The sequence below is a fragment of the Panicum virgatum genome, chromosome 3N, assembly GCF_016808335.1.
Source record: "Panicum virgatum strain AP13 chromosome 3N, P.virgatum_v5, whole genome shotgun sequence".
NCBI lineage: Eukaryota > Viridiplantae > Streptophyta > Magnoliopsida > Poales > Poaceae > Panicum > Panicum virgatum.
Genome location: NC_053147.1, coordinates 6,820,253 through 6,843,175, shown reverse-complemented (window position 1 = coordinate 6,843,175; position 22,923 = coordinate 6,820,253). Strand labels below are relative to the sequence as shown.

The 22,923-nt window shown below is 56.0% G+C and overlaps 1 protein-coding gene across 1 annotated transcript; it reads left to right on the top strand.

The window, feature by feature from the left end:
- The first annotated feature begins 17,012 nt into the window (after positions 1 to 17,012).
- On the top strand, positions 17,013 to 21,246 carry LOC120667131 (tRNA pseudouridine synthase B-like). Its single transcript, XM_039947173.1, has 9 exons — positions 17,013 to 17,905; positions 18,291 to 18,346; positions 18,430 to 18,512; positions 18,631 to 18,709; positions 19,197 to 19,307; positions 19,736 to 19,845; positions 19,962 to 20,045; positions 20,491 to 20,528; positions 20,636 to 21,246. The coding sequence occupies exons 1-9, from the start codon at positions 17,053 to 17,055 to the stop codon at positions 20,704 to 20,706; spliced, it is 1,485 nt and encodes a 494-aa protein (XP_039803107.1). The 5' UTR covers positions 17,013 to 17,052; the 3' UTR covers positions 20,707 to 21,246.
- Positions 21,247 to 22,923: the final 1,677 nt, after the last annotated feature.

Sequence of the window (22,923 nt, the reverse complement as noted above, 5' to 3'; positions counted from 1 at the left end):
TAAATGAGGATGGCATATGGCAAAAGTTAATAAGGAAAAAATATTTAGGAGATAAAACCTTATCACAAGTATCTAAGAAGGTCGGAGACTCTCATTTTTGGTCAGGCCTCACGGAGGTGAAAGATCTCTTCCTATAATTTGGAGTTTTCAAAGTTCATTGCGGAGAACAAACTAGATTTTGGGAAGATCTATGGTTAGGAAACAAAACCTTAAAAGATGAATACTTGTCGGGTACCGTGATTAGGGGGACCCTAATCAGGGTACTAAGATCACCCTGACAAACGCGAACACATGTCAGGCGACCGGGCCCACGAAGGCCCACGGCCTCCTTCCAATCTGGAAGAAAGGAAAGTACTCAAAAGAAGCCCAACTTGCGGCCCATTCGCACCCCACTCGGGCCCGCGGGACGATCTCCACTTCACTCGAGGGCTCCCATCGGGACCCTCGAACTGGGCCCCTCATCTCCGCCTCGCTCGAGGGTAGCGAATCTACCCTCGAGCGGGCAAATCATCTCCGCCTCGCTCGAGGGCAGCGAACCTCCCTCGAGCGGGTAACTCATCTCCGCCTCGCTCGAGGCCACCCCTCGGCATAAGGGGCAAACGGCCTTGCCGCTCAACCGCCCGCCGTACGGAGGCATTGAATGCCAACCACTCCTCTACAGTGCTCAGGACAGACGGCGTCAGACCGCCATTCCCCACAGTGGCTGTGACCGGAATCCCATCCGCCAACTCCGGTCACTCCTCCGCCATCCCGGACGCTGTGGCAGCACTGTGAGACCTGCGACGCGGGACGAGACGCGCTCGGCACTGCTCCCGTTACTATTCTGCCAACTCCGGCCGTCCGGACTCCACCTCATCACACGCATGGCCCCGGACCCGCCTCCTGCTTGGGAAGGGGTCCGGCGACGCCACGGGCCCCTCAGGAGGGACATTCAGCACACGCAGCCGGAGTCCCGGACCTGCCCCCTCGAGGGGTCCGGGACCTCCACGCAACCCTCGAACCTCCTTTGTGCACGCCACCACTTCGTCCAGGGGGGCCGGGACCGCAGCGTGCCCCGCCACCATCGGTGCACGCGAGACCCTGACCTGCAGGGCCCACGGAACACCACCACGCCACATCTGGAGGACTGTACACCCTACAGCGACGACCACTCCGCCTGCTGGGGTTGGCAGGAGGCCGGCGCGATCTCCGCAAGGTCAAGGACGATGCCCAAGACGACCATCACGCCCGACGCCATACCCCACAGTGTACTTCCTACAGTGTTCGACCACTGCACCCCCACGATTCGGGGGAAAACGACGACTTCCACGCTCCCCTGTGCATGTACACCGTCCCTCCTTGTGACTATAAAAGGAGAGGCAGGCTTCCTTCAAGGGGGACGTTAGCTGCCATCGCCACCTAGGTCGGTCGGCTCTCTAGGCATTACACCGCACTCAGAGCACACGCACTCGCTCCGAGCTCCGATGTCGCTATTCGCCACGCTCAACCCCTCTTCTAGCAGGGACTTGGGAGCTTCCCTCCCTCTCTCGCATCGCTTGTAGCCCCTACTACAAGCACTCCGGGTGCAAGATAATACAGTGCCCTCGCACAACCCTTTGCTGGACGTACGGCCCCGTGGACGGAACCAGGATAAACCCATGTGTTACTGTGTTGCCTCTTGCATCAACATCTGGGACCAGGAAACACGCAACATTTACTAGTTGGGATCCGAACCCCCGGGTCGGGACGCCGGCAGTTGGCGCACCAGGTAGGGGCCTGCTGCGTGACATTTTCTCTCTTGTTCCCATTTGATCTTCAGAGATGGCGAGCAGATCCAATCCGTACCCCATGGGCGTTTCGGATCCGCTCCCAGCTGGATACGTGATCTGGTTCGGGAGTCTCGAGTTCAGAGCAACCGGCAACGGTTACCTCATGGAGCTCCTCTCGCCCAGACGCAACCCCGTCGCTCCGACTTCACCAGCCCGACGCAACGGGCGCTCGGGCCAGCATTCGCGACAAGCACGCGCGGAGCGGCGCCGTGCGGCACGCCACAGCTCCCCCACGTGGGTTGAGTCTGGCATGTCACAACTCAGCATCGCGGCCAACGGGGCCACCGCTTCGTCATCACGTGCTTCAGCGTCGTCTGCGCCGGCACCATCATCTGCTGCAGCACCAGTGCCTCCCAGGGGGGCTCGACCTCGCCGTCGCCCTTTCCCTTCGGGATGCGCAACGCTGCCACCTACGCCTCTTCAATCAGCACTAACTTCACCGAGTATGAGGACCTGCCGGGTCATCATCTCCTGTCGATCCGCAGCCTCATCGCGTTGTCTCCTGACGAATCCTACCCCGAAACGGCGAGCTCAATCGCCGACGACATCAACTTCTTCATGAACAACTTCACGGCCAAGGAGGCCGAGGACTACTCTGGGGTTCGCGACCCCGACGCTTTCCGCTCGTTACAGCTGGCGACGGCTTACTGCCTCACCTGTTCTGAGGACTCCAGCAAGGGGATTACGATCCCGCCCGGGAGTGCTTCATGGTCCAGCTCGCGGACGGGCAAGACGACAATGCTCCGGGTGATGACAGGAACGGCGGGGCAGACACGCAGGCGAACCAACCGGTGGTGCCGCCTGCGGCCCCTTCTTCTTCGTCAAGCTCGGCGGCGCGGCAAGCACAGCTGGCGCAGCTCAAGGAGCTTCAAGCCAAGCTCGACGAGCAGCATCGGCAGACCCAGGATCTACGCACCGCACTCGAGCAGCAGCGCACCGCGCGTGGCGCACATGCCCAGGCGGCGGGACGCGTTGCCCGGGAGCGCATCTTGGCCGACGACGACATCGACAAACCTCGGGAACTAAAGATGGCCGGCGAAAAACTCGTCGCTGCGGCCTACCTACTCCAAGCCATGCCCGAGCCATCGACACCTTCGAGCCGCAACTTGCGCCGCGAGGCACAGGTGCTCATCGAGCAAGCTGCCGTGCAGCAGGCCGAGAGCTCTGCGTCTCGTATGCGCTCGAAGGCCCCGGAGCAGCCCGGTGGGACTGCACGCCAAGACCACGAGGCTTCGGTGCATACTCCGCCGGCAGGGAAGGGCAAGGCAGTCGTAGCACCTGGTGCAAAGGCACCCTCGGTGCACGACCGCATCGGGAAGCCTCCCGCAAGGGAGCGACTTCATGACACGCGCGGGAATCCCAGCGACGGCGACGCCCGCTACATCGTCGGCGGCAGGAAATACACCCCTCGACGGGGTGGACGTTTCGACCCCGAGCACGACAGGGGTGAGTCACCGGAGCCTCCGGGCACCCGGGTGTTTAGCCGGGAGATTCGAACTGCTTCTTTCCCCCCGCGCTTTCGACAGCCCACCACCCTTGTCAAGTACTCGGGCGAGACAGATCCTGCAGTCTGGCTCAACGATTACCGCCTAGCGTGTCAGCTAGGCGGCGCGACGGAAGACGCGGTCGTCATCCGTAACCTCCCTCTTCACCTTGCTGATGCCACACGAACGTGGCTCGAGCACTTGCCCGCGGACCAGATCCACAACTGGGCTGACTTAGTCAAGATCTTCATAGGAAACTTCCAGGGCACATACGAGCGCCCTGGGAACTCCTGGGACCTCAAAGGGTGTCACCAGAAGCCCAACGAGTCCCTGCGCGACTACGTGCGCCGCTTCTCCAAGCAATGCACCGAGCTCCCCAACGTCACACATGTCGAGGTCATCAACACCTTCCTCGAGGGTACGACGTGCAAGAACCTGGTGCACGAGCTTGCGAGAAGCCGACCCGCCAACACCAACGAGCTGTTCGACGCCGCCACCAACTATGCCGCCGGCGAGGAGGCAGTTGGTGCAATTTTCGATGACAAGCCGAACAAGCGCAAGGAAGATGCGCCCGCGGAGGACAGCAACTCCAAGCCCCTCTCCCCCGCCAAGAAACAAAAGCGGGGGAGGAAGGGAAAGAACCCGGTCCCACCGAACTAGCGCGGGTCGGAGCGGGCAGAGGACTCCGAGGAGGCCTTCTCTGCCGCCCCGGACCGCAAAGGACCTCGAGGCCCCCCTCGAGGCGGTGGTGGCCTATTCGACGACATGCTTAAGAAGCCGTGTCCTTACCACAAGGGCTCGGTCAATCACACCCTCGAGCAGTGCGAAATGCTCAAGAAATACTACAACCACGTCGCGCAACGCGACGAGGACAGGAAAAAGGATGCTGGCGACAAAGGTGGAGACGACGAGTTCCCCCCAGTGGAGAACACCTTCTTCATCTTTGGAGGACCACGACGAATATGACCTCTCGGCAGCGCAAGCGTGAGCGCCGGGAAGTTTTCTCCGTCAGCAAGGCCATGCCATCCTACCTCGACTGGTCAGAGGACACCATCTCCTTTGGCCGCGAGGACCACCCCGACTATGTCCCGCATCCGGGACGGTATCCGCTTGTTGTCGACCCCATCATCGGCAACACCCGCTTCTCCAAGGTGCTCATGGACGGAGGCAACAGCCTAAACATCATGTACGCGGACACCTTGGAGCTCATGGGGATTGGACTGAACAGGCTCCGCCCCAGCAAGTCTCCATTTCATGGCGTCACGCCGGGGAAGCGCGTCCGACCCCTCGGCCAGATCGATCTGCCTGTCTGCTTCGGCACGGCAGTCAACTTCCGCAAGGAAGTACTCACCTTTGAGGTGGTGGGGTTTCGGGGATCCTATCATGCCATTCTTGGTCGTCCCTGCTACGCCAAGTTCATGGCCATCCCCAACTACACCTACCTCAAGCTAAAGATGCCGGGTCCGAAGGGCGTCATCACCGTCGGCTCTTCGTTCGAGCACGCCTACGAGTGCGACGTCGAGTGCGTTGAGCACGCGGAGGCTCAAGCGGAGGACGAGGCCCTCGCTGTCACCTTCGACAAAATGGCAGGCGAGGCCTTGGACTCCACGCACCGACACGCCGAGAGCTTCGAACCCGCCGAGGGTATCAAGAAGGTGCCCCTCGACCCGAGCCACTCCGACGACAAAGCGTTGCAGATCAGCGCCACCCTCGACAGCAAATAGGAAGTGGTGCTCGTCGACTTTCTCCGCGCCAATGCAGACATCTTTGCGTAGAGCCCCTCGGACATGCCTGGCATACCGAGAGAGGTCGCCGAGCACTCCCTTGATATCCGACCCAACTCCAAGCCGGTGAAGCAGCGCCTGCGACGCTTCGACGAGCTCAAGCGCCGGGCGATCGGCGAGGAGTTGCAGAAACTTCTGGCAGCCGGGTTCATCAAGGAGGTATTCCATCCCGAGTGGCTAGCTAATCCTGTATTAGTGAAGAAAAAGAATGGTAACTGGAGGATGTGTGTAGATTACACTAGTTTAAATAAGACATGTCCGAAGGTTCCCTTTCCTTTGCCACGAATTGATCAGATTGTAGATTCTACTGCGGGGTGTGAACTTTTATCCTTTCTTGATACTTACTCCGGTTACCACCAAATCAAGATGAAAGAGTCCGACCAGCTCGTGACTTCTTTTATCACACCTTTTGGCATGTACTGCTACGTCACGATGCCCTTTGGCCTAAGAAACGCCAGAGCTACGTATCAGCGGTGTATGCTCCATGTTTTCGGGGACCATCTTGGGCGCAACGTAGAGGCATATGTCGACGATATCGTTGTAAAATCCAGGAAGGTGAACGACCTGGTTGCCGATCTCAGGATCGCATTCGATTGCCTACGGGCCAAAGGGGTAAAACTCAACCTCGAGAAGTGCGTGTTCGGGGTGCCTCGAGGCATGCTCTTGGGTTTCATTGTCTCCCAGCGGGGCATCGAACCCAACCCTGACAAAGTCTCGGCCATCACTCGGATGGGACCGATCCGAGACCTAAAAGGGGGTACAGAGGGTCATGGGATGCCCAGCGTCCCTCAACCGGTTCATCTCGCGTCTCGGCGAGAAAGGCTTACCCCTGTATCGACTCTTGAGGAAAACCGAGTGCTTCATGTGGACCCCCAAAGCCCAAGAAGCCCTCGACAGGCTGAAGGCATCGCTCACTCACGCCCCCATTCTCACACCACCCACGGACGGCGAGCCCCTCTTTCTGTACGTAGCTGCGACGACCCAAGTGGTCAACGCGGTGGTCGTTGTCGAAAGACAAGAGGAGGGCCATGCTCTGCCCGTCCAACAGCCGGTGTACTACATCAGCGAGGTGTTGTCTGAAACTAAGACACGCTATCCGCAGATTCAGAAGCTGCTCTACACGGTGGTTTTGGCTCGGTGCAAGCTGCGCCACTACTTCGAGGCCCATCCCGTCACCGTGGTCTCGTCTTTCCCTTTGGGAGAGATAGTCCGCAACAGGGAAATCGAGGGTAGAATTGCCAAATGGTCTGTGGAGCTGATGGGAGAAACTCTCACCTACGCCCCCCCGCAAAGCGATCAAGTCCCAAATCTTGGCCGACTTCGTGGCTGAGTGGACGGACACTCAGCTACCCCCACCGCAAATCCAGGCCGAATGCTGGACCATGTACTTCGAAGGGTTGGTGATGAAAACTGGCGCCGGTGCCGGCCTCCTCTTCATCTCACCCCTCGGAGATCACATGTGATACGTTGTACGTCTGCACTTCCCCGCGTCCAACAATATGGCGGAGTACGAGGCCCTTCTCAGTGGCCTCCGCATCGCCATCGAGCTCGGCGTTAAACCCTCGTGGGTAACGCGTTTCGGCAAGGTTTCTACTGGCCCACCGCGGTCGCCGACGCCACCGACGTCGTGCGGACCTGCGAGGGTTGCCAATTTTACGCTCGAAAAATGCACCTCCCCGCGCACGTTCTGCAGACCATCCCCATCAAGTGGCCATTTGCCGTGTGGGGATTTGACCTCGTCGGTCCGCTGTAGAAGGTGCCCGGGGCTTCACCCACTTGCTGGTGGCAGTCGACAAATTCTCCAAATGGATCGAGGCTCGACCCATCGGCAAGATCAAATCCGAGCAAGCCGTTTTGTTCTTCACCGACATCGTCTTCAGGTTCGGGGATCCGAACTCGATCATCACCGACAACGGCACCCAGTTCACAGGCAAGAAGTACTTGGCGTTTTGTGACAATTTCCGCATACGTGTTTACTGATCGGCTGTGGTGCACCCACAGACAAACGGGCAAGTGGAACGTGCCAATGGCATGATCCTCCAAGGACTGAAGCCGAGAATCTTCAACAAGTTGAACAAGTTTGGCCGGAGGTGGCTCACAGAGCTACCCTCAGTTATCTGGAGCCTGAGGACGACCCCAAGCAGAGCCACGGGCTTTACCCCGTTCTTCCTCGTCTATGGCGCCGAGGCCATACTCCCTACGGACTTGGAGTACGGGATGCCGAGGCTCAAGGCATACGAAGAGCAGCAGAACCAGCGAGCCCGCGAGGACTCGCTGGATCAAGTGGACGAGGCTCGAGACGTGGCGCTCCTACACTCTGCGCGCTACCAACAGTCTTTACGAAGGTATCAGGCGCAGAGAGTCCGACGCCGAGACCTCGACAAAGGGGACTTGGTGCTGAGGCTCCGACAGGACAACAGGGGTCGCCACAAGCTCTCACCACCATGGGAAGTACCGTACATAATCGCCGATGTGCTCAAACCCTGCACGTACAAGCTGGCGAACGAAAAAGGCGAAGCCCTCACCAATGCTTGGAACATACAACAACTACATCGCTTCTATCCTTTGAATTCCGAGCTATTTGTACATCGTTTGTACTCGTCCTTTCGATTTCTCGAAATAATAAAGAAGTACGCTTTACTTGTTTATTTTTTGGGAACCTTTCGGACCCTCGAAGGCTCGGATGCGCACGAACACTGGGGTATGCCTAGCTTTACCCTCGGCAAAGTCAAGCCTCCCTCGGGGGCTACTACGGGGGGAACCCCCGAACGTCCCCAAAAATCGCCAACATTTTTTTGAAATATTTCCGTCTCGCCCCTAAGTTTCTCATATCCTTGGAAAAAACAGACGTGAGGCGTAAGCAACTACGGTACGGGGCCGACCGAGTCGTGGGGCCGCCTACGCCTCTGGGATACGGCACCCCCCTCACCACCCCACGCCTATGTTGCTTATGAACGCGAAATTCCTTGCAGAAGTTTATCTAAGTCGCTTACGAGAACACGGAAATAAAGTAAAGAAAACGAAGGCTCAAACGCACAAGACCTCGATGGGCCACACAGTCGATTTAACGAAAACGAGTTTCTTATATTCATAAGCACGATTGCAAAGTACGATTACAACAAACGCTAATCTATTACATGGGCTTCGAGGCCCAGATTTCCTACAGGCTACCATCCCCCCTTGCGGCGTCGAATTCGGCGATGGGAGGGATGTCTGCTTCGAGCTTCCTGGCGAGGACTGTGGCGAACTCCTCCACGGCTGCGTCAACATCGTCCATAATGGCCGACGCGGCATCCGCATTAGCGTCATCGGGAACGACGTACCCCGACGACACCCTCTGGAGATCCATGAGTTAGTGTGTCGAGGCCACGGCGAGGGCCCGCAGGACACCGAGGTGGAAGGTGCTCTTGGCGTGTTCGGCAATCCGACCGCCTAGCGCTCGCAGGCGGCTGATCACCGAACTGCCCGAGACGACACCCTCCCCCTCGAGCTCTTGGCACACGCTCGCGGCGGTTTGCTCCAGCTCGGCGAACTCCACCTGCGCCGCCGTGAGTGCGGTGTGGATTGCTTCCTTCGCAGCGGACTCATCTGCCACCTTCTGCCTCAGCTCTGAGCAAAGGAAATCAACGTAAGTTACGAAAAGAAACAAACCAACGAAAACTCGAAGGTACTTACCCGTGATACTCTTCTGCGCCTCTTCCCTCTGGACTCGGGCGGCCTCTTCGAGCGAGGACAAAGAGTTTTCCTTCTCCTTAAGGGCGGTCCCCACGTTCTGGAGGGCCACCTCCTTCTCCTCGAGGGCCTCACCCTTTTCCCGGAGGGTCCCGGTGAGCGTAACAACGGTTACCTCCTTGTGGAGGAGCTCGGTCTCCAGCTGCTCGAACGCTGCTCTGAGGTGCCGCAGCTCGGCGTTCTGCGCTTCGGCTTCCCGAGCCCCCTCCTCGAGCGCCGTCCGGAGGCGTTGCAGCTCAGCAGCCTGCGCCTCGGCCTCCCGAGCCTTCTGCTCTGCTGCGGCCCTCTGAACGTCCTGCTCACCGGCAACCCACGCCAAATCCTCCTCAAGCGCCTGCTGACGGGCTCCCAGATCCGCCATTTTAGTGTTGGCTTCGATATTCTTGAGCACTAGCTCGGCGTTGTGCTGCCCAAGCTGGCTCATCTGGGAGTACATCCGGGTCATCTCGGCGCTCTTTTCGGGCGAGATTTCCCTCAGCCGCTGCAAGTGGGAGGGCGTGGGTAAAAGAACGTTAAAGCCAAATCGAATTCGAGCAATTCTCAGGGGAAAGTATTTACCTTGCTGACCTGGTAATCCGTCCTTTGATGGAGCTGGAAGGCACGGTCGAGGCCTTGTAGGATCTCGCAGCCGACGTCGAGCTGCACGTTCCAGGCCTCCTCCTCCTCTTGCTCTTTGCAGAGAAACTCCGAGGGGAGCCCGGACGGGATGATCGCCCCGTGGTGAGGCCCCTCGGACATCCCCGCCTCGAGCACATCCGTGCTGGCCGATGCGAACTCGGTGATGTGCGCGTCGGTGCTTGCTGTAGCAGCAGGGTCGATGTCCATCGAATCCCCGTATTCCTCGCTGCTGTCCGGTAGCTGCACCACCGGCACCATGCTCCCTTGCGTCGTTGGCACCGGCACCACCGCGACGATACCCTCTTCCCGGGCCTCGGTGGGCTCCGAGACGGGGGCTCCTTCCACCCCGGCACCCCTAGCGCCGTCTCCTCCTCTGCGACACTCTCGACCTCAGCCCTCGGGGGCTCGAGGATGAGGGTCTCCACCTCCACATGGTCGGTGGGGCGCTCCTGTGCACCCCCACAAGTTTCTCCTTCTGTAACCGGCCGGGCGGCGCTATCCGCACCGCCCCGGCCGGTCTCCTCGACGTCGTCAGCCTGTGCGGCTGCTTCGGCACCGCTTTGGCCGACGTCGCCCTCCTCCTCCTGTGCTCGAGCTTGCTGGGCCGCCTGGGTCCCTCGAGCCATCGCCTCCCGTAGCTTCGCGGCCTCCGCCACGAGGTCCACGGCAGGCAGGGGCTGCGGCGCCGTGTGCGGCGTACTATGTGCCCCGGTCTTGAGGGCCTTAGTTGGGGCGAGCTGGACCGCATCCTTGGCAACGGCCCCGGGGCTGGAAATCGAGGAACAAAAGCTGAGGACAACGGGATCGAGAAATCGACCAAACAGACGATAGAAATAAAGTCCAAGTCCACTTACCCGGATCGAGCGCTCATGCTCCGCTTTCTCGTACCGCTTCTTCGGGCCCGCGGCACCGCACCGCCCCTCGAAGACTGTCCCGAGGGCGCCACCCTCGGGTCGGCCTGGTGCGAATTCGAGGCTGTCAGCACGGGTGCCACCGCACCCGCCGCAGACTCGTCGCCACGAATCCGCACCTGGGACGCGGGCGTCTCCTCAACCACCGCCGGAGGGGACGGCTCCCGCTCTGCCCCCTCGAGGGATGGATCCGCCGATGACTCCGCCGCATTCCTTGTTTCTTCCGGCGCTGCCAACTCCCCCTCGTCGGCATCCCACTGATAGGTGGGCGGGGAGCTCGCACCCGTTGCTGCCCCGTCGTCCCCCAGAAGGTGGCCCTCGGCATCCGAGGCCTCCTCCTCCTCCTCGTCTGTGGACTCGGGCGTGGCAGGTCGCGGCTTCCCCTCTGAGCGTGCAATCTTGCACGCCTTGTCGTGCTTCGCTTTCCTCTTCCTTTTCCTCTCGGCCTTCGCCTCCGCCGCGTCCTTCCGCCTCTTCAACTTCTCTGCGTGCAGGCGGTTGATCTGGCGTTCTTCTGGGACCGGAGGCCTCGAGGGGTGGCACTTTAACCCCTGCAAAATACGACCGAGACAGAGTCAGGGGCGAGGAAAGGGGCCGCACATGACATAACGAATTCGGAATCGAAACTCACCAGTGAAATGTACCCCGGCTCGGGGCGCATCTTGATCCTCCAAAGATCCTCGGGGTCCTGGGGGAACTCCGCCACCGCGTACCTCGCCCTCCGCCGTCCTCGAGCCCGAAGCCTGGGTCTCGGGGGTGAGCTTGAATATCGGCAGGGCCCTCTCTATGAGAGGGATCACCCTCTGCCGATGAAAGTTTGCGATGACGGCCGCCGCTGTCAACCCCTTCTTCGCCAGATGCGCCAGCACGTCGGTGAGGACTCCGAGCTTGGCCTGTTGTGCTGGGGGCAACACCCCCCAGTCCCAATTCGGTGGTCGCTCCCGGAGTACCCTGTTGGTGAACGCCAGGAGCGCGCTGCTGTAGTTCCGAAGGTAGAACCACCCTCGACTCCACCCGGCGTTGTTCGTCGTCATCTTGCTGGGGATGTACAAATTCTTCTGGTACGGGCGCACGTGCAGCGTCAGGCCACCGGTGCGCGCAAACCGCTTCGGCTGGCCCCGCACGTTCTCGACGAAGAGCTCGCCACGAAATAGATGGATCCAAAGATCCCAATGGGCCTCGATGCCGAGGTACCCCTCGCAGACGGCTACGAAGACCACCGCCTGCGAGATGGAGTTGGGGGTGAAGTTATGCAGCTCCGCTCCATAGTACTCGCATAACGCCCGCATGAACTTGCAGACGGGGACGCCGAAGCCTCGCTCATGAAGATGCACGAAGCTCACAACGTAGCCCTGGGGAGGCTTCGGCTCGGTCTCCTCTGGCAGCGGGGAGATCCACGCCGGCGCTCCCGAGTCGGGGTTCAGCGGCAATAGCCGGTCGGCGACCAATTGCTCCAGAACCGCCACGGTGGCGGAGGACTTCCCCCACGGCAAGGGCTCCTGGACATCCGACATCTCTTCGAGTCGCGGGGGGATGTGGGAATGAGGGCTCTGGGATGGTTAAGGTGTGCTCTCACTCTCCTTCCTCTTCCTTCTTTCGCTCTTGGCTGCGGGCTCAGGATGCAGGGGAGCGCGGAGAAGGCAAAGTGAGATGAAGGCGAATAGCCAGGTGAGACCAAACAACCCTTTCCTCTTCGTTTTTATTCACCGCGACGGGCGGGGCCGCAGCCACAGCCCGAATCTACTGCATTGAATGCGGTAGATTTCGCTGTCGCTGACGGCTGGGGCCCCACGACCGCGGAGTCTCCCATGCGCGCACGCAGCAATAACTGCGGCACGGTAACCGGTGGGCATGGCGCGACTGTTGCACTATCCCATCCGTTAGCCGCCGCCCACACCGCTTCGTCTGCCCGAGGCTGCCGCCTAAAAAGGCGCGCCCGCACCGCACCGCACGAATCGGGCCACGTGACCCACAATCAGCGGAAGACCCGCGCGCGTGACTCGCGACTCCGCGCCATTCTCGAATCGTGACGAAATATTCCTCCCAGGGACTCTTTACCCTCGAAGGAATCGCATTCCGAGGCCTTACTGATCAGGGGTTCGAAGCCTGGCCCGTCGGGGGTTCGACAGGCACCCCGGATCGCCAGAGTCAGGGACTGCACGGATGTGCCGTACAAGCTACCCTCGAACGTAGAGTTCGAGACATCCTACGCAGTGTTCAAGACCAGTCGAGGGTGCCTAGAAGGGGGATCCCATCGAGGGAGAGCATTGAGCCCTCAGATCCTATCGAACGGATCTGAGCCCCGCCTAGCGAACCCTCGCGAGCGCTCTATGAGACGTGTCCATGGACCACGATCTGACCCTTATCGAACGGGGCATGGACGTTTGCTTGAACTACTCGCTAACAGCTCACTGAAGCAGCCATAGCTCGCGGCCCGGGCATGGGTAGCATGGTGCGCTTCACCCCTCCTCCCTGCGGCTCAGGCTCGGCTCAGGCCTAGGCTCGGGGGCTCCTCGCACACCGCGGCTCAGGCCGCACCCTCGAATAAGTCAACGATCGTCGATTGTGAAGTTCCGCGTGTCTAACCAAATCCCCCACTATTAACGCGCGCCCGCCTGATGGTTAAGCTGAACGCCGGGTCGCTATACCAGCACTAAGAATGCCGAGGGCGGCTGAAAGAGTGCCGATGCCGGCTGAAAAAGACGCTGGACGGCCACCCCAGTGAGGAAACCCAGCGGGGCGACGTTTATAGCCCTTGGACGAGCACAAACTCTCCTCCGAGGCCTCGGGGGCTACACCCGCGGGTGCGCTGACGCACCCCCACGGAGGAAACTCCACACATATTCGAGGATTGTAACCCTCTGTACATCCCAATACCCTCGGCCATCCTCCCCGTAAAGGAGAAAGGGACTTTATTGCTCAATACAAACAAAGATTACAAAGGGATACCGGCGCGAAGCCGTCGAAAAATACAAACACATTGCCACCTGCGTGGCAATTTTCCCTGTCTTGGGGAGGAGTGAGCGACGAAGAAAGGCACCGAGCCCCTGGCTGGCGCAACGGCCAGGCTGCTAGGGATGCGAGGAACAGCCCCCAGACCTCACGGGTCCAGCGGGATGCTCTCCTCGCAAGCTTTCTTCTAGCATCTCCTCCACCGAAGACTATGCGGGGGGTCGAGCTAGCGGACAGCACCCTCTGCACCGTCTCCCCGAGAGCAACCTTGTTGCTGGGGGGGACGATGCAAAGAACAGCCACCAAACCTGGCACTAACGCCATGGTCAAGCGTCTCCATCCCCCTTCAGGCTAGGGGACATCGCAGGAGCAGGACCCCATGGGCCCAATGCTCTTCTGCTGATCCCACTGAAGCTGAGGGATGGTGCGCACGCCCTCTTCGGAGTTCCCCCGCCGCTCGCAAGCATTCTTCTAGCACCAAAGCCTAAAAAGGCCAGGCCACCCCATCTGGGGGCCGGTCACGAAAGGCAAAGGAAAACATTACAAGACTTAGGCGATGCTGGAAGAAAAAGCAGGGAAGTTGGAGAAGAAAGGGAACCCCACGACCCCTATTTATAGCTGCGTCGGGCGCCAAGCTTCAAGCCTGTCAAAGGACAAGGGCTTGGACCGCCCGTGATGGCGCGGCACTCCACGAGCAAAGGACGCCCTCAGTTACCACACCGAGACACGACCGAACGAAATAAAGCGAAGCTGAGCCCCTGGGCGCTAAGCGGCACAGCATCGGCTCAGGCCGACCGCCCTCGAACGGCGCGACGCAAAGCAACCAGGGAAAGCCAGGCCAAGGCCCTGAGCGTGGGACAGCACGACGAAAGCGCCAGCTGCCGAGCAGCATGTGCCATCGTCGCCCTGGCCCCCTCAGCGCACGGACACGTCTCGTCCCCAGAACAAACCAAAAAAGGCACGCGCCTCGAAGAACTTACCTCGCAGGCGCACTACCCCGACCGACGAGTTGTCGCATCTGCTGGGTTGGCATCCAGGTGCATCTGGCGGGTGCGCAGCACCGACCGATCACATCAAGGGGGGAAAACGCTGAAATACCCTTTGGCCGAATCCCTAGACTCGACCAAAGCCTCGGGGGCTACTGTCGGGTATCGTGATTAGGGGGACCCTAATCAGGGCACTAAGTTCACCCTGACAAACGCGAACACATGTCAGGCGACCGGGCCCACGAAGGCTCACGACCTCCTTCCAATCTGGAAGAAAGAAAAGGACTCAAAAAAGCCCAACATGCGGCCCATTCGCACCCCACTCGGGCCCGCGGGACGATCTCCGCTTCGCTCGAGGGCTCCCATCGGGACCCTCGAACTGCGCCCCTCATCTCCGCCTCGCTCGAGGGTAGCGAATCTACCCTCGAGCGGGCAAATCATCTCCGCCTCGCTCGAGGGCAGCGAACCTCCCTCGAGCGGGTAACTCATCTCCGCCTCGCTCGAGGCCACCCCTCGGCATAAGGGGCAAATGGCCTTGCCGCTCAACCGTCCACCGTACGGAGGCATTGAATGCCAACCACTCCTCTACAGTGCTCAGGACAGACGGCGTCAGGCCGCCATTCCCCACAGTGGTTGTGACCGGAATCCCATCCGCCAACTCCGGTCACTCCTCCGCCATCCCGGACGATGTGGCATCACTGTGAGACCTGCGACGCGGGACGAGACGCGCTCGGCACTGCTCTCGTTACTATTCTTCCAACTCCGGCCGTCCGGACTCCACCTCATCACACGCATGGCCCCGGACCCGCCTCCTGCTTGGGAAGGGGTCCGGCGACGCCACGTGCCCCTCAGGAGGGACATTCAGCACACGCAGCCAGAGTCCCGGACCTGCCCCCTCGAGGGGTCCGGGACCTCCACGCAACCCTCAGACCTCCTTTGTGCACGCCAGCACTTCGTCCAGGGGGGCCGGGACCGCAGCGTGCCCCGCCACCATCGGTGCACGCGAGACCCTGACCTGCATGGCCCACGGAACACCACCACGCCACATCTGGAGGACTGTACACCCTACAGCGATGACCACTCCGCCTGCTGGGGTTGGCAGGACGCCGGCGCGATCTCCGCAAGGTCAAGGACGATGCCCAAGACGACCATCAAGCCCGACGCCATACCCCACAGTGTACTTCCTACAGTGTTCGACCACTGCACCCCCACGATTCGGGGGAAAACGACGACTTCCACGCTCCCCTGTGCATGTACACCGTCCCTCCTTGTGACTATAAAAGGAGAGGCAGGCTTCCTTCAAGGGGGACGTTAGCTGCCATCGCCACCTAGGTCGGTCGGCTCTCTAGGCATTACACCGCACTCAGAGCACACGCACTCGCTCCGAGCTCCGACGTCGCTATTCGCCACGCTCAATCCCTCTTCTAGCAGGGACTTGAGAGCTTCCCTCCCTCTCTCGCATCGATTGTAGCCCCTACTACAAGCACTCCGGGTGCAAGATAATACAGTGCCCTCGCACAACCCTTTGCTGGACGTACGGCCCTGTGGTCGGAACCAGGATAAACACGTGCGTTACTGTGTTGCCTCTTGCATCAACATCTGGGACGAGGAAACACGCAACATTTACTAGTTGGGATCCGGACCCCCGGGTCGGGACGCCGACAATACTCGGAGCAGAATCACTAGAAGAAAAAATGATACTGGGTACCAATTACAGGCCTCTCAATGTTTCTTTTAGAAGAGCTTTGTAGGTAACAAATTAACCCAGTGGCTGCAATTGGTAAGTAAAGTGGCGGATGTGACTTTAAATAATGAGAAAGATGCTTTTGTCTGATCGCCAAATAATGACGTCTTGTTCATAGTAAAATCCATGTACTCGAATATGATGACTAGTGAAGCAACCCTGGCGTTTTGTAGATTCTGGAAAATAAAAGTTCCACTAAAAATCAAAATCTTTCTTTGGTTTTTAAAGAAGGGGGTTACACTAACTAAGGACAATCTGTAATTTTTTTTTGGAAAGATAGTGTTAAATGCTGTTTATGTAATTCTAATAAAACCATATAGCACTTATTTTCGAGTGCCATATGGCAAAATTCATTTGGTTCACCGTTTTTATTTCATTCAACATAAAGCCTCCTACTAGTTTTATACATTTGTTGGGTGCTTGGATCAAAGCAATTTATCATATTGTTAGAAACCAAGTTTCGGTTGGAGTTACTGCTCTTTGCTGGCGTTATGGTTGAGTAGCAATGAAATAATTTTCGGAAGGAAGGTGTCTTCAGGGGGCGCGTACTAAACAAGAAACTAGGCAAGACTGTCTAAAGAGGAAGAGAAAACTTCTTTGAACAAGTACTGTCAAAGATTAGAAGCATGTGTAATGGAAATCTTCAGCAAAGCAGGATGGAACTTCATAAATAGGATTCAACACTAGTCTTAGTTGTTTCGCTTTTGAGCTATAGCTGTTTGCTTTGGTTCTTAATACTGTTGTTGGTGTCTGTTGGTCAGATTTTGTTAAACTTTCTACTATTGTTGTAGAAGGCGTCTGTAGCCTAAGGTTTTGCTTCTGAACTTTGTATTTGTGGCTGTAACCATTCACTTGGGAGTGGAGGCCGTATAATAATCCTTCTAAAAAAAATGTAATGTTCATTGGAACTTAAAAAAAAGATAAAAAGGTTATCATTTGAGCCGTCCGCTGCAGATCTAGCGGCTGGGCTGCTACATGAGGCTTCCTCACCGTTCAACGATAACGCCGCCCACCGCAAACACACGGCCGGCCGATGCCTCCACCGGGAGCCATGGCGGCGGCGGCGGCGCTGCTGCCCTCCTCCTCCTCATCGCCGCTGCTCCGCCTCCCACGCCGCTTCCTCTCGCTCACGGCGACTCCCTACCCGCTCTATTACGACCTCATCGTCCACCGCCCCGCCGACCCCAAGCCCCCCAAGTCCTCTTCCGACGCCGGCGCCGACCGCCAGCCGCAGCCACCCCCCGAAGGGCAGCCGCTCGACCGCGCCAAGCGCCGGTACCTCCGCAAGCGCCGCAGCCGCCTCCTCCCGGACCCGGACGCCGCCGCCAAGCCCTCCGCGTCCTCCTCGTCGGAGTTCGTGGAGCTCCGGCCGGAGGTGGTGGACTTCCCGCGACTGCACGCGCGCGAGGAGGCGCTCTACTTCCACGACACCTTCGCCATGCCGTGGGAGAAGGACAAGCACTACCGCATGCTCTACCGCCTCGAGAAGAAGTACTTCCCCCACCAGTCGCTGGACAACGCATTCGTCCCCGCCGACGCCGGGCCGCCGTCCGACGCCTCCAGGGGCCTCGTCTTCTTCGACGATGAGAAGAAGGAAGATGACGGAGAGGACCGGGTGGCCAATAAGAAGGACGGCGACAACGACAAAGGGGAGGTGCTGGAGAGGAAGGTGGAAGACTTCTTCAGGTCTCTGAGGAAGCCCCCCGGCGAAGCCAGCACAAAGGCCAAGAGACCGGCGGCAGCCGGAGCGGAACCGCGGCAGTTTAAGCGTGAGGTGCCAAGGGAGGAGGAGCGCCCACAACCGTATCTCGTGACCAGGACGACGGACCTGCCGCCGAGGTGGGACGGACCGGCTGGGACCGTCGTGCTCATTGACAAGCCCAAAGGTGGTGCCTTTCTCCTCCCCTTTGGTGCATTGCAGTTGCAGGTTCTCATACTCTCACCCTGTTGCATCAACATTCAACAATACTAGTAGGTTGGCGTGTAAGATTAATATAGCACTTGTAGTACTTTAGCTATTTTGTCTGATGCACAGGTATTTCTTTCATGAAATATGTGCGATTAGTACAACAATCACATTGCAGTCAGGCAGTGTGGCACTACTGCAGCTTGCATCAAAGATATGGTGTCTTATTCTATTTCCTATCTGGAGAGCTAGTCTTACAATTTCCTATAATGTGCAGACAGGGTTAGCTTGGGGGAATTGTTTTATTGTACCCTGTTGCTTTCCATCCTAATTTATTTATCTGAACTCATCTTTCTGTTAATCAGGATGGACTTCATTTACTGTTTGTGGAAAGTTGAGGCGCTTAGTGAAAGTGCAAAAGGTGATATAAGAGCTTTTCATAATATCAGAATGTAGTATTAGCTCTTAGTACTAAGTATACCTTTGCAATATCTGTGGTGGCAGGTTGGACATGCTGGTACTCTGGACCCCATGGCAACTGGATTGTTAATTGTTTGTGTAGGAAAAGCAACCAAAATAGTCGATAGGTAACATTCTATATAGCCTTTTGGAGGAAAGCTTATTCTTGTGGACACTGGAACGATCTTCTTGTGGTTTATCTTACTTAAATTCTGTTTCTGAATGAATTTTCTTATGCTTCTGTAGCTACCAAGGAATGGTTAAAGGCTATAGCGGTATTTTCCGACTTGGAGAAGCCACATCAACCTGGGATGCAGATTCACCAGTATGTATCCTAGCATCTCGTTGATGATCTGCTGAACATTCTTCTATTCAGGGATCGCAAATGGGTCTAACTTATTGCATGGAATTTTAGGAAGCAATACCAAATACCAACTTATTAGATTTACATTTAATTATGCTTCTGTTTGATGTTGCTGAAAAATTATATTGAAATATTCTACTGTGAAAAGAGGTTCATCACCTTATCAGTATGTATATAATCAACATATCATTTAGCTGGTGACTTAACCTCTGCAAGAATTTGTTGATCCTATCTTTGCAGATGTCAGAAATTACTAACTCTGTTTTTATATGTCAGTAGTTGATAGGATGCAATCTAAACCTTTTCATGAAATAATATTAATCTGTTTGTGATTTCCCAAATCTGTTCGGCATACCTATTTTTTTATATTAACTTTCGTTCAATTTATATTTGTATCTCTACAATTCTTCTTCAATGAAGGTTATGCCTATCATCTTTCTATGATCAGGTTATCCAGAGGGAACCGTGGGAACACATCAAAGATGAAGACATTAGAAAGGCAGCAGCATCATTCAAGGGTGAGATATGGCAAGTTCCCCCGATGTTTTCTGCCATTAAGGTACACTATCCTTGTGTCTAAAGCTAATTTTCTCATTTAATATATTTAAGAGAATGTAGCTAGAGTTGTTTATGGGAGTTGCTAATTATCTGTTGTGCATGAATGACAATCTGCTCAGCAGTTTGACACTTTTTAGATATTGGATACAAACCACTTGGAGTATATTGTTGATTCTATGAAAAAGAAAAAAAAGAAATATACAAGGTGCATATAGGTTACATTTGTCACACTATTTTAGGACTTGTTTGTGTACTGTGCTTGCTGAAAATAATAACATAAGGCCATAAGGTTATAGTTGGATTTGGTTATGATGCAACTTGATATTACTGATCTTCCATATGCTGCCACACTGCCTGTTGCTGGTTTATCAACCATGAAATCACGAGTTCATAAGTTGTGTTGTTTTCTTATGGTATAACGGGTACCAGGTTGGTGGTGAAAAGATGTATGACAAAGCAAGGAGGGGTGAAACAGTAGAGCTTTCACCAAGACGCATATCAATATACCAGTTTGACATTGAGCGCAGTTTGGAAGACAGGTAATGTTATGTTCCTCTTTTCCTACATTTGAATTCATAGTGGATAATAAATATCTGGATACTGTTTGTATGATTGCCTGAACTCCTCTTGATGTTTTTTCCCGGCATGTCTACAGACAGAATTTGATATTTCGGGTTACTTGCTCAAAAGGGACATATATTCGGTCCCTGTGTGCAGACTTGGGGAAAGCACTCAGAAGGTTTGCTCAATTATTCTTCTATTAGCCTTATTTTCTTTTTCTTTATGTGTGTGGGGTCTGTGTAAATGAACATCAGCATGTATGTTGTGCAATGACTGGATAAAAGTGTTAGGATCAAATTCAGGTTTCTATAAAGGTTTGAGTCATTAGGATTGTGCAATTCGCTTTACTTGCTTTCATCCTTTTATGTTACGAATTAATATATGTGCTCGATCAAGTACTGAACCTGACTAGTTTCTGATATCTGTTCCCCTGAGATTTAGCATCCAAATGCTTAGTCCTTCTTGTTTTTTAATGTAGTTTAAGATACACTCTTAACCATTAATTGTAGATTAACCAAATTGCTATTTTTTCCATTTTCATTAGTAACTGTTATTAGCCATCTCCATCTTCTTCATGCTAATATATTTTCACGACTTAATTAAATCTATGCATTTTCCTGCAGCTGTGCTCATTTAACTGCCTTGCGGAGAGACTCGATAGGTAATTTCCAATGCCGTGCATCTTGGTTAGAGTCTACATGGTCCAATAGTTCTAATGAAGTGAAAATTTGTTCCATCTGAAGGTTTTAATAAATGCTTACTTTGCAGGCGAATACTCAGTCAATGATGCTTCGAACTTTGATGAGCTTGAAGAACAAATTACCAAGGCATATTTATGAGCACAAATCATGCCTTCTGGAAGATGCCAGTGAGCTAGGTTACATGCAGATTACAACCATTTCCCATGGCACCACTAGAAATTAAGTCAACAGTGAAGTGGTACCTTGAGTAGATGTTTGTGTTGAATCCTGAAACGGGTGGGCAGCCATTCATTCCCAAGGCTGTCAGCGCGGATTGAGTGGAGCTGAAGAATTGTGCGCTCGCTCAGTTCATCGGCATAGATGAGGAACGCGAAATTAGTCGCAGATACATAAGCTAGCTTGCATTTATCTGAATTGTTGATTTTCTGAACCGAACCTCCCAATTCACAATTGAGGGGGACACCAGAGTCTTATCTATGAGCTGACTATCCAGAGGATGGATAGAAACAGTTTTTTTTCCTTATCTTTTTTGGAAGCGAAGGAAACAGACAGTTTTGTTGACTTGTTGATGTTTCTTGTCTCAACTTTCGACAAAAAGGTTGAGCGATATGTCTTATAAAGGACTGGATGATTTGATCGTGTATACTTTTTCATGAAAAGGTTGTGTAGTATGTATTACAGAGATGACTATTTGATTTGATCATGTATACACCTTGTCAAAGGAAAACGATGAAACATGGATTCCAGTTGAAAAGAAAAAGAGACTGAGCATCCTCGCCTGACTTGATTTAATTAGACCACGAATTGTAGTCATCCAAATTAGAGGATACCAGTCCGATGCATTGCCATGTGTTGTGTAAAAGCGGCAAATCAGAGAGGACTGTCGTCGTGTGTCATCATCAGTCAAGTCATCTCCTCGGCAGAAGCAGGAGACGACGCTCGTCGCCGCCGACCTTCCTGCGAGCGGAACTATGCTAGCTGCTGACAACTGCATTTGAGGTTTTCAGCCTTTCAGGGATCTCTGAGAGCTGTGTGGAACTATGCTAGCTGATGACATTGTTCTCTGCGACTCTGCCCCGGCGATTCTTATTCCTCATCACGTTCCAGACCGCGGCACTGGCTCCTGCATTGTCGCCCCATTTCCAACAGCTCAAAAAAAAAAAAACAGAGAGGAGGGACAGGGTTCAGGGTTGGCTAGCAGAGCTGAACACTATATATGTCGACACTGGACAGTAAAGAAAGTGCTCCTCCTCTGCTCTCAAGAGCTGAGCACCATGTCATGTCTACATATTTGCCTTTTTCGATGCAGGAATATCTTTAAAGTTGATTACTAGATGCATCTCAAAAACCAAGTGAATCAAACAAAAACAGATGCGGTGAAAGAAAAATAAGACTAGTAAAATGTGCGGTTATAGACCTCGTTCCTGAAATGAAACTCACTGTCCAGAGACCAGAGACGGACCCATCGCGAGAAATCTATTCATCACATATACGATTTCCCGGCGAGCCATCGCAGAAGGGGCTGTTGCTGCCGCCGGCGAGCTAGGGGAGGAGATGGAGCGACTGCCGGCGATCTGGAGGAGGGGGGAGGGGGAAAGGGGTGGCAGGAGAGGGGTGGTTTGTGGGCGGAGCGGCTGCCGGCGGCCGGGTTGGTGGAGGAGGCGGCGGCCTTTAGTGTTTGGGTTGCCGGGGGTAGGATGGCTCCATGACCTCGAGGCCGGCGGCAGGGGCGAGAAGAAGCCGGCGGCGGGTTGGCGACGAGCTTGGTTAGGGTTGGCGGCGGCGGAGGCGCCCGGGGCGGCGCCGGAGCCAGGGATGGCGGGGGAGCGGCGGCGGAAGCTTCTGCGATGGGTTCCTCTCCCGTCGCATCTGCGGGGAATAGACTCCCCACGCCGTCGTGTGTCCTCAGTCCTCATCAGCTAGTCATCTCCTACGGCAGAAGCAGAGACCACGGTCGTCGCCGCTGGCCGTCCTGCGAGCGCATGCCGGCGTTAACGCACGGAGGACAAAGGCGCTGAGCACGTCCGCCGGCGTCTTGGACGACTCCATCCATCATCTCCCCGGCGCCCATCCTCGCGCGGGCGAGCGCGACACCCTGCACCGGACGCCGCGGCCGTCGCTCCGGCGGCCGCGCCTCCCACTCGTAGTTTCCAAGCTCTTTCGCCGTCGCAGAGCTCGCGCATTCTGGTGGCGCGCCACGCCAGGCGCCGATATGAATCCGTTAAGCCGGCACCCGGGCACCGGGCAGAGGCCTCCCATGATCCCATCATCGGCGCCACCGGCGCGCCGCTCTCCCGCAGCTGCGGGAACGTGCAGGTCCAGTCGCCGGGCGCGCAGAACGGTAACCGGCGACGC

Coding starts and splice junctions, on each gene's coding strand:
- LOC120667131 (XM_039947173.1), top strand. CDS start 17,053: ATGCCTCCACCGGGAGCCATGGCGGCGGCGGCGGCGCTGCTGCCCTCC. Junction 17,906..18,290: donor GCTCATTGACAAGCCCAAAG/GTGGTGCCTTTC, acceptor TCTGTTAATCAG/GATGGACTTCATTTACTGTT. Junction 18,513..18,630: donor GCAACCAAAATAGTCGATAG/GTAACATTCTAT, acceptor ATGCTTCTGTAG/CTACCAAGGAATGGTTAAAG.